Raw genomic sequence first — 12,203 nt, forward strand, 5'->3', positions numbered from 1 at the left:
CACCAAATTAGGGAAGAACTCAGATGGAATCCCAAAAATATCTTTATTTATGTTTACCACTTTATGCTGATAAATACACAGAAGTGCACAAACACTGGGGAGCCTGTTTTTCACCCAGAGCTCCTCTCTCTCCAGGTTTCTTTGCAACAAAAACCGAAGACCAACAATCCAGCTTCAGACACAGATTCGACATTCAGTTCAAATTCATTCAGTTAGAATTTATTGTGTTAATATGGTGAATCATGCATTGAAAAGAAGGCTACAGCCCCTTTGTGACCTCGACCAGGATAAGCAGTTAGAAGACAGACGGATGGATGGATTTACATAAAAGGCAGAAGTCGTCATAGTTCGTCTCTCCGCTTGAATCACAACGTCATGGGCAGATTTATGGTTAGCGCTTAGAACTCCTCCTCTGAGTGACCTCTAGACTTACAAAACAGCCTAAAAACCTCATTATTTTTATCAGTTTTAAACTTCAGTTCAGATAGCTATGTGAGGGATACAGTATGTGAAAGTCCACATCTCCTCTGCGAAGACATGGATGGTGAAACAAGTATCTATATCAAAACTTTACATCGTCTCTATTAAAGGAAACATCTGTTTTAGCAGTGTAATATACAGTAGTATATATTTTAGCTCTGAGGAAGTAAGTTTTTAAGGGTACATCACATATGGCACTTTTGGGACCAAGAAAACATGTTCTACTGCAGCTGGCTGAAAGATTAGCCATTATGCTAACAGTCGGCATTTAACAATTATTTGCAGTTAATAAGTCTTCATAATGACTGATTTTGAAAAGCATTTATGTACAACATCTCCCTCTGACATGCTCATTTCTAGGCATTCAGCTCTCCCTCGAGATGCTCGCATCCAAGCCTGCATCAGTGTTGCTCTTCATCGTTACCCTGTCCCTTCCCATCTTTCCTGCCATTGAGGCGATCCTCCTATCCAGTTGCTCCCGAGGTCTCTAATCCATCTCCGGAATAGGATTGGCAGTATTAACCCCAAGGACAATGCTGCCAACTGTCACAGGTCCTCGAGTCTGCTGGATTCACAAATGTGGGGGTGGTTTGTTTTCTATGGTGGGTGGAGCGAGGGAATATGCCTGGAAAGTGCAATGATCTCCTAAGCCACGAATTGGCAGACGGAAGCCTAACGCACTCTAGACTGTGTGGATCTCAAATCTCCTTGCTTGGTCTAATTCTTGCCACTCTCTCTTCTGAATTGTCCATTTTTTTGCCTTCCCTGCTGATCTTTCCATTTGGATTGCCCTACTTGTATATGGGGTGTTGATTTCACTCGAGCTGGCCTGTCACCATGGCTGTGGCGCTGGATGCAGTGTGGGTCCGGGTGAAGAACGTGTGCAAGCAGAACGGCCTCCTGATCTTGTCCGTCTTGGCCGTCGTCATTGGATGCCTGCTGGGCTTTTTTCTCCGCTCTCGTCACCTTTCTGAGCAGGTCTGTACACCATAAACCTGGTCTTTCTTGTAGCATACGGCCTAGGCATCACTGCTGAAGTTCTTGAGTCTCTCATTTGGTTAGCAAATATCTATGAACCTCCCAGTTTTCTGATCACGTGGTGTACTCTTGACGATATGGTAGTTCTCAAGTTCTCTTTGTGGTGGCCATGCATTAAGAGAAATTACAGAGAAATGCTTTGTTTCTGTGACACATAAAAATGTCTCAGCTTTACTCAGTTGACTGTTGACAGACCTACATTGTCTATAGATGATGATAGGGTTTGCCGAAACACCTCGGCCATCAGGAATGTGACTTAAGTACATTGTCTGTTCTGATGGGGAAGTCTGTGAAACTCATAGTGTAACAGCATAGGGTGGTTTCAGAATAGAGGTGTCCTGATTTACCTCTCAGGGATTATGCAGATATTTGCTCAAAAGAGACATTCATGAAAACAGTCCTTTTTAAAATGTTAAACCCTCAAAACTTAGAAGATGCCCATAATTCAAGCATGTTTTGGTCATATTTGAAAGCAGACATGGCTGTGAAAGTCAAACATTAAAATAATTAGTGCTGCTTTGCATAAAAGGTCAGTAATAGACCTGCATCATAGGTAGGTATCTACTGAAAGGAGTCATATCTTCTGTGATTATCACCATTTATCAAAATGCGGTATACAAGTGAAAACACCTTTCCACGTTCCTTTTAGGTACAGTACTGTGCAAAAGTCTTAGGCAATTAAAGAAATGATGTTAAAATGATCTTCATGTTGGTGTAAAACTATGATATTATACCTGTCAAAGTGTGTCAGCTCAGCCATCTCAACACCTCTCTGAAAGTCTTTGCAAAACATATTTGCAGCAACCATCTGACACACCAGTGCATTTGTTGACATACCATGTTTGGCTATTCAATACCTCACTGAGTAAATCAAATTAATCAATCAATCAATTGAACTGGTGGTGAAATTTAATAAACACATAGAATGGCTGAGGTGCCCCTGAGGAGAGGTTTGGACCTGAATTGGTGTTCATCTAGCCATCCAGCAAGATATCAGTAACTTTTTGGAGAACAGAAGAAATTCTTGTTAGTTTTTCTTGTGATGCAGCTAATTTGCATATTATCTAATATTAAACTGAGAGTAAATATACACTTACTACCCAGATAAATAGCTTTAAACATTTTCTTTGACTGCCTAAGTACTGCATAGTACTGTAAGACTGATTTCTTTGTTAAATCTGTTAATTTGTTAATCTGTTTTTTTCCAGCACTGTAGAGAGTGTGGCTGTCATATCAGTTCATAAAGGATTTAAATGAACATAAAATGGCCTTAGCCTGCAATTCAATTATGTTTTGCGTTGTCTGTTGAAAGCATTAATGTGCATTATAAATATTCAAGATCGGCTAAATAATAATAATTTATCAAGGTCACAATGAATATGAAGTATGTCTTTGACTGTGTGAAGATGACACAGGGGGCTGGTTCACTGGACACGAGAGCATGACCCCAGAATCCAGGTGGTGGGAGATGATGATGTCACACAATGCACCTGCCAGCGTTATTACTACAGTACAATATCCAAACTGCTGCTCTGAAAATTCACTTTGCATTCATTTAGCAGACCATTTTAGCCAGAAGCTGGCTCAGCCAGTCCCTGTAACAATTGGGGGTTATGGGTCTTGCACAAGAACCCAGAGGTGGGATCATTTTGCCAACCTTGAGATTCAGACAAATAACCTTCTGATCATAGCTGCAGCATCCTAATCCGCGGAGCCGCACACCCACCTTCAGCTCTCAACTGTGACTCTCTGAATGGTACTATCCTCTCCTTTTCCACTTTATTTGGTATTCAAACTATTAATAATGTTCAGTTATAAGTGCTGTGTCAGGTTATGTCTAAACCTTATTACTGAGAGCATAAGTGACTTGAATTTTTTATCTTTGACCACTATGTTGGAAGAAACATCTCGCCACTTTTTCCTGCCGCCCTTCTCCAAAGTGTATGGGCCTCACCTCCATCCTGAATGACGTTTCAGCGTAGATGGTTCTCCTGATCACCAAGCCTTTTTAGCCCTCCTTAAACTAGCACTCTATACTTACATTTGTTTAAGAGGATGACATTGGGCTGTTTAATGTTCTCATTTCGTTTTCTATGTACAAAAAGTAATTTTATATTTTTAAAAATTAAGTCCCTAGAACCGCCCTAGCATGACGTTAAACTAAATGACATTGTGCAAAAAGTGTCCTTTCAGTGTGATATATCTGATATTATGGAATTATTTGTAATGGAAAATGTAATGGCTAAGGTTAATCAAACATGATATGCTCAGGAATAACACGGCAGAGAAACAGAAAATAGCAAAAATAATTTACTAGTAATTTTCTTCCATCACATGATTTATTACTTTGGTAATAACATTGAACTATTAAGGCTTTGCCCAATCACAGTCCATTCTTGGGACTTTTGCCTTCATCCATTGTCATCAACTGCTAGGTTACCTGTTACCCAAGAACTAACTGTACCAATGCTTACATAAGAACATAAGAACATAAGAAATTTACAAACGAGAGGAGGCCATTCGGCCCATCAAGCTCGTTTGGGGAGAACTTAGCTAATAGCTCAGAGTTGTTAAAATCTTATCTAGCTCTGATTTAAAGGAACCCATGGTTTTCGCTTCCACTACAATAGCAGGAAGACTGTTCCATACTCTGACTACATGCTGTGTAAAGAAGTGCTTCCTCAAATTTGTTTTAAAATGTTCTCCCGCTAATTTCCACTTATGGCCACGAGTTCTAGTATTTAGACTAATATTAAAATAGTCATTTGGCTGAACAGCATCCAGACCCGTTAGAATCTTACCTTTAAATACTGTGCAGAGCATCACCAGCTGGGTACTATTTAATCTTAGCAGTTTGAGAGTAAAATGTTTGCTATAATCTAGTCTCAAATGATTATAGCAAAATCTTTATAGTTTTTTTAATCAGTGATTAGTATGCTTGCTCCACTAGATGGCAGTGTTTATGCAAAACACTGTGTGACGTACCAATAACCCATAATACACGTAAAGTATTTTTGGCTTTAGTTTGGCTTTAGTTTTGAAAACAGTCAGTGGCTTTTTAAGAAAATTGATTGAAAAATTAATCCAAAAATGCAAAAGGTTGTTGGAAAAACTTGAATAAGCAAGTTTATCCATCCATCCATCCGCCCATCTCATCCTACTCTCAGGGGACCTGAAGCTTGTGCCACGCAGCACAGGGCACCAGCTTGGGGCACCAGCTTGGGGCACACCTTGAACAGGATGCCAGTCTCTCACAGGGCACATACACACACTCTTTCACATACAACCATACTCTATGGGCCATGTAGAGTCACCAATTAACCTGACGGCATGTCAGTGCCCTGTGGGAGGAAACTGGAGTATTTATAGGAAAGTCAACACAGTGAGAGCATACAGTCATGTGCAAAAGTCTTAGGCAGTTTAAAGCTATATTTTTGCTCAGAAGAAGATATAAAATCAGTTTCACACCAACATGAATATTATTTAAATATCATTTTCTTGCCTGCCTATGATGTTTGTACAGTACTAAATATCCATTTTCCTGTTTATGTAATTGTGTTTTAACTTTTAAAAATATATATTATTGCTGTTAAATGTTTCTGATGAATGACAGCATTGGGGTTCAAATGCACAGAATAAATGTTTTGTGCTGCGTTAAGGAGCAGGAATGCGGGATGTGCACCAGCTGGCCAGCAAACTGTTCACAGTGTTGTTTGAGGTGGAGTCTCCATGAACCAGGTCTTAAACCAAGGTAGCATCTCGTTAACTGCAAACAGACACTAATGAGAGCAGCAAGTCCTTATGTTGTCCCCAGGCCAGGCAGCAAACGGCTAGAAATGGTTAATCCACAGTGAAAGAGGTGAAATATTTTTTGTCGTTTGGCCGTGTCATCAGAAAACGGAGGTTGCTAAGACAACCAGGGCATGTGGGTGAGTTTGGAGGGGGACAAGTTGTTCAAGAGGGTCACAGGAAGCTTCCTGTGAATGGTGCACGCGGGTCGCTATTAACTCGTAACTGCAGAGGCTCTGGGCAGGCGGAGTACAGATTAAAACGTTAGCAAGACAGCAGAGTGCCTTCAGTAAAGCGGGGGGGGGGCTGTGTGTGTGTGTGTGTGTGTCACTGGAGTTTACTGCGCCGAAGAGGACAGACTGCAGGATTACGGCCCTGTAATGCCCTACGCAGCGGGTAATGGGGGAGGGGGGGCGTGTGTTTCAGGGTTTAACATTTGGCTCAGTCAAGCATGGTCAGTAGACCACAGGCAGTGACTTAGCAGAGAAACCTACATAAAGACGGTCCATCACTGTTACAACATTACACACACTATACAGTGGTACCTCAGAACTCGAACTTAATCCGTTCAGAACTCGGATTCGAATCCTGTTTGAGTTCTGATCGAATTTTCCCCATAAGAAATAATGGAAAACCAATTAATTGGTTCCAGGCCCCAAAAAATTACACCTAAATATGTTTTGTTTTTTTTGTTTTTTTTAGCATTTAAACACTACACTAACAGGATAAAACAAGAAGAGCATATACTGTACTAAACACATCTAAGCACATTTATCAAAAGTAATTTGTAAAGTAAGAAAATAACTGTATCCAAACAATATGTAAAGTAAAAAAAAAACCAACGTGTCCTGCCCTGATTGTCCGCTCCTTCCGTGTGCCACGCCCCCTCGTTAACTTCGTATGGAATCCACGTGTGATCAGCTGTTTCTGGTTGTTGTCATTAGTCCTCTGTATTTAGTCCGCGTTTCAGTTTGTTTCCTCAGTCTGGTCATTGTATTGTCCGTCTGCGTTTTGCCTGCCTTACCTGTAATTAAATCCTGTATTCCCCGATACCCTGACGTCTGTGCCTTTGTCTCCATTTTCTCCCCGCTTGGCACGACAATATTATTATAATTAAATATATTAATGGTTTATTATTAATGGTATTAAAATAATTAATAAGAAATCTTTATTTTTAAATGCATTTTATTAAATAATAATTACTGTTACTGTCTATCATCGTCTAAATGTATTTTTACTGTCTAAATATATGTATTCAGCTAGTGTAAACATGAACGATGCTCTCACAGCGAATGCGAGGCTGAGACTGAAGCGTTACACTTTGTTTCCGCTGAGAGACGTGCCACGTGACTCATTTCCCTGCCGTACAAGTTATCTTAGGTCGGCGTTCACGGTTTGACTTATGAGATTCAGATCGAGTTCTAGGTCTTTTTTTTTCGAACTGGTTGGTTCAACTTTTAGGAAATTCTAGTTCTAATGACTTCGAGAACTGAGGTACCACTGCATATACTTTCGAAATCCTGACACAGATCAGGAATTACTTGCCTAATGGTGTCTCACTGGTTATAAGTGTGTTACTGCTCTATTAGTGTGAAGATAGCATGGCCAAAGACATGACCTGAAGATAACTTATATCCTAAATAATCTCTAAACACTGTGCAGGATGGGCTCCAGACCCCCCATAACTCTGATTAAAAATGAATGGAATAATTGCCTATTATAATTTTTCTTTTTTTCCTGTGTTTCTAAAAGCTTGAGAGTTTTCAATAGTCATCTGAGGCCTGTGCATTCATTTTAATTTCAGAGCCTCGTTTTATATACTTTATTTACTTTTAAAAGGAGCTTTCCATGAGCAATGAGCTGAAGTCATGGGCTTGGTGTCCGTCACATCACCTTCACATTCTCTCTGTGTGAATGTGGACATTCCTGTTAGCCGCGGACAGCCGCTGGAAGGTGCTCCTCTCCTTTAACAAGTAACCTGGACCCATCTGGAATCGGCTTCCAGCGTCTGGGTGCCGCCTTCGCTTGCCATTTGGCTGCACTGACTGTGTGATCCACCAGCTGTAACTGGCCTCAGAATAGACCCCCTGCCCTCCGATCTTTTGTGACAGACAGAGTAAGTATCTCCTCTTTAATCTCGCACCACACAGGTCTTCAGTCACCATTATTGTCCATTTCTTCGCATCTTGTCCTTCCTAAAAGCTGTATCTCCCGCCCGCAAACAAACATTATTTTAAACTGATCCCATGTCAGAAAGCATATAAAAATTCAGATTTCTCATTTCTTTATTATGTGGGTCCTTGATCTGCGATCAAGAGATTGAGACCAAGACAAGACCAAGACCAAGGCAGAGCGAGACCAAGACAAGACCAAAAGCAAAGCAAGGCTAGACCAAGTCAAGATCAGAAACAGACTAATGTTTGAGTCTACATAACACAATACACTATAAAATGTGGGGCACAGGCAGCATTTTGGGGTTAGGGTTAGGGTTAGGCATAATGTGGATGGTTATACGTTGTTCCGTAGAGACCGGATAGGCAAGAAGGGAGGTGGTGTTGCAGTATACGTAAAAGAAAACTTGCAGGCAAGGGATCTCACTGATAAAAATAAAAATTCAGAAGCTGTATGGATCAAACTTGATGCTAAAGATTCAAATGGCCTAATTGTCGGGGTTTGTTATAGGGCACCTAATGTGGCTGTAGAGGAAAGCAGAATATTATATGATGATATCAGGATTATGAGTAATAAAAATGATGTGGTGGTTATGGGTGATTTTAATTTACCTGGGATACAGTGGGACACAGTCTCTGGCTCTTCTGTAAATGAACTTGAGATGGTGGAATTAGTACAGGATTGTTTTTTTACTCAGTTTGTTAATACTCCTACCAGGGGAGAAGCCCTTCTTGATCTCGTTTTTTGTAATAACCAGGATAGGATTGGAAAATTAGAGGTTTTAGACCCATTGTACGGTAGTGATCATAACATGGTTAAATTCGAGGTTAATTTTAGTGTCCAAAGAGCAAAGTCTAAATTAAAAGTATACAATGTTAGGAAGGCTAACTTTAATGGTATGAGACGGAAATTAGAAACTGTAAACTGGACAGAGTTAAATAGCAAAACAGTAGAAGAGGCATGGGAATTTTTCAAAAGCACATTGTTGCAAGTGCAAGAGGACTTCATACCTGTTTCCAGCAAAACTAAATCTAGGAAACGACAACCAAGGTGGTTTACTAAGGAAATTAAGAATAAAGTCAGGAGGAAAAGGGCTCTGTTCCACAACTGGAAAATAACTAATGATTTCAAAATCAAGCAGGAGTATCTAAGTCTACAGGCAGAGTTAAAAAATGACATTAGGCTATCAAAGAGGGATGTAGAAAGAAAAATTGCATTGGAGGCTAAGCATGACAGTAAAGGTTTCTTCCAATATTTTAACTCCAAGAGAGCACTAAAAGCTGAAATCACTAATTTACAGGATAGTAAGGGCCTTATAATTGATAACGAAATTGATATGGTAAATGAGTTTAATGATTATTTTTCAAGGGTGTTCACAATAGAGAACACAAGTAACTTACCACCAATTAATACGAATACAGCATCGTCTATGACCAATATATGTATAACTGAGGTTGATGTGATACTAAGCCTAGCTAACCTCAAAATAAATAAATCACAGGGGCCTGATGGCATCTTACCTTTAGTCTTGAAAGAGATGAGGGATATTATTAGCCAACCTTTGACTTTAATATTCCAGAAATCGTTATCTGCGGGTGTGGTACCATCAGATTGGAAGCATGCTAATATAACACCCATATTCAAAAAAGGGGATAGAAGTAATCCGGCAAACTATAGGCCAATCAGTTTAACTAGCATTACTGGAAAAATAATGGAAGCTATAATTCAAGTGAAAATGGTAGATTACCTAGATGCAAATAACATTATAAAGGATAGCCAACATGGATTTAGGAGAGGTAGATCCTGCTTAACGAATCTGCTTGAGTTCTTTGAGGAAGCTACAAGTGAAATTGATCACAAAAAGGCCTATGATGTGATTTACTTAGATTTCCAGAAAGCCTTTGATGTTGTCCCCCACAAACGGCTCTTGTTAAAGCTTAAAGCTGCAGGAATTTTAGGAACTGTGGCAGCTTGGATCAAAAACTGGCTAACTGATAGGAAGCAGCGAGTAGTTATTAGAGGCACTATGTCACAGTGGGCCTCCGTTTATAGTGGGGTACCGCAGGGTTCAATTTTAGGACCACTATTGTTCCTAATTTACATTAATGATATTGACACGAATACATACAGTAAACTGGTTAAATTTGCAGACGACACTAAGGTGGGCGGGGTAGCAGATACTAATCTAGCAGCAGAGAGGCTCCAACGGGATCTGGATTTAATTAGCGAATGGGCTGATACTTGGCAGATGAAATTTAACACAGATAAATGTAAGGTAATCCATGCAGGGAGCAGAAATATACAGTACAGATATTTTATGGGTTCCACTGAAATAAAGGTAGCTGATTACGAGAAAGATCTCGGTATGTATGTTGATGCTTCCATGTCCCACTCTCGCCAATGTGGGGAAGCAATAAAAAAGGCGAACAGAATGTTGGGTTATATCTCTAGATGTGTGGAGTTTAAGTCAAGGGAGGTGATGTTACACTTATATAATTCCTTGGTAAGACCCCACCTAGAATACTGTGTGCAGGTTTGGTCACCATACCTCAAGAAGGACATTGCTGCCTTAGAAAAGGTGCAACGAAGAGCTACGAGAATGATTCCTGGTCTTAGAGGAATGTCTTACGAGGAGAGGTTAGCGGAACTGAATCTGTTCAGCCTTGAGCAAAGGAGGCTAAGGGGGGATATGATTCAGGTCTATAAGATTCTAACGGGTCTGGATGCCGTTCAGCCAAATGACTATTTCAATATTAGTCTAAATACTAGAACTCGTGGCCATAAGTGGAAATTAGCGGGAGAACATTTTAAAACAAATTTGAGGAAGCACTTCTTTACACAGCGTGTAGTCAGAGTATGGAATAGTCTTCCTGCTATTGTAGTGGAAGCTAAAACCATGGGTTCCTTTAAATCAGAGCTAGATAAGATTTTAACAACTCTGAGCTATTAGCTAAGTTCTCCCCAAACGAGCTTGATGGGCCGAATGGCCTCCTCTCGTTTGTAAATTTCTTATGTTCTTATGTTCTTATGTTCTTAATGGTCTAAAATTTGGTCACGGTATAATTTGAACCATGGATGTTTTTTTCTTAAAATTTCTATATAAATGCTTCTGTTCAAAGAACTTTATTGGTTGCATTTGAATTTTGAAGCAGACCATTTTACACCCAATCACAGTATTGTGTTAATCCATTTTTGAGTGTTTTTCTATCCCTTTGGTTTTAGGGTTATTACATTGTATGTACAGGAGTTTGCCACATACACTTTATGGTTTTGTTTCTGGACTCCTCAGATATGCCATAATTTGATGTGTAAGTGTTAACACAGTCTTGATATCATCCTTCTTATGAGGAAAAACTACTTGCACCTATTGAAATTTCTTGATTTTTAGTCTGATCTGTAATATAAAAATTTGCAGGAGCTGCAAGTATATAATTATTGAGATTAGAGTCTCTATGATATGAGGATGCAGGATTTCATTGGGGACCTTTCCGTGGCTTAATATTATGAAAGAATACATAGTCAGTGCCAGGCGGAAATGAATATCTTTGATTTTGAACTTGTTGAAGTTATCTGATAGACAGCAATTTATCGCTTTCTATAGTCATATATTTTTTATTTATTACTTTATAACATCTGAAAGAAATTGAAATAGAAAAGCATTGTTTAGTTTATAATCCACTGAATACAGACTTAACAGACGGTTTTAGAGTCTAATACTGAATGTTTATCGCTATTATTTTTCCTCATATATACGCTATGACTGGTAAAGTGAAATTTGAGAAGGAAACTCTTAGTCGGCATTTTAGCCTCAAACCACCGTTGTAGTTGTTCCAATTACATGATGGGCGCGTTCTGTTTCTACTGTTTTGATGGAGCTCAGCATCAAACATACTTTGTGAATAAATCCTGCAAAAATTATTGTCTACCTAATAAATCAAATTCTGCGTTTTATTGTTATTTCTAGTAGAACTCCAGCCCACGTTTGAGTCTTTTTCTATCCCTTTATTTATAGGCTTATAATAAATAAATTATTAAATATTTTTTCACAGAAGGGTAGTGTGTGGATTATTGCGAATATGCACTTTGTTTTCCATTTAATGTGAATAAAATCGATGTTTTATGGATTATTAAGGGCGTTTTTTGTGGAAAATGTTGAAAAATATAGGCCTCATAACGCGCAGGATTATTCTGGAATATTTTAGCGCACAATGCTGTAACTTGGACCAGCGGATCGAGGAAGTTCTCTCGATTCCAACCATATGCGACTCATGTTCATGCGTTATTCCTATCCGTTAATTCCGAGAGGAGAGCAAGACTGCAAAAAAGTGGACTCAAAACTGAAAATAGATACAGAAAATGGATGGATGGATGGATGAATAGATTGATCAATTTAATTGAATTAATAAATGACTATAAATATTAAGAATGCAAAGAGTGTAGGAGAAAGTATTCCGCAGAATTCTGTAGTAATGGCTCAGTAATAAATAGTATTGCACAGCGTGCTGAACAGTGAACAACTGAATGTTCTGTGTATGTGTAATGTGCCTCAGCAGTCTGCTTAGACTGCCACCAATAATGGATTCTTCAAGTGCCAAAGTGTAAGACAAAATTATGTCACTTTGCTGGAATGCCACGTTTTCTCCGCCATAGATATTTGTGCAGGACGTCCACGGTCTAAAGGTTTCCCCATCCTGTTACGAACACAGACACCCTCAACCACTCCA

General features: G+C 39.3%; 1 protein-coding gene across 1 annotated transcript in view; it reads left to right on the forward strand.

Annotated features, from left to right (window-relative positions):
• Nucleotides 1-1,317: 1,317 nt before the first annotated feature.
• slc1a7b (solute carrier family 1 member 7b) overlaps nt 1,318-12,203 on the forward strand; it is a 52,222-nt gene continuing 41,336 nt past the window's right edge. The window contains exon 1 of the mRNA XM_023794584.1: nt 1,318-1,458. Coding sequence (XP_023650352.1) covers nt 1,318-1,458 — 141 coding nt within the window. The remainder of the gene's footprint in view (nt 1,459-12,203) is intronic.

This window comes from Paramormyrops kingsleyae, chromosome 15, assembly GCF_048594095.1.
Source record: "Paramormyrops kingsleyae isolate MSU_618 chromosome 15, PKINGS_0.4, whole genome shotgun sequence".
Taxonomy (NCBI): Eukaryota; Metazoa; Chordata; class Actinopteri; order Osteoglossiformes; family Mormyridae; genus Paramormyrops; species Paramormyrops kingsleyae.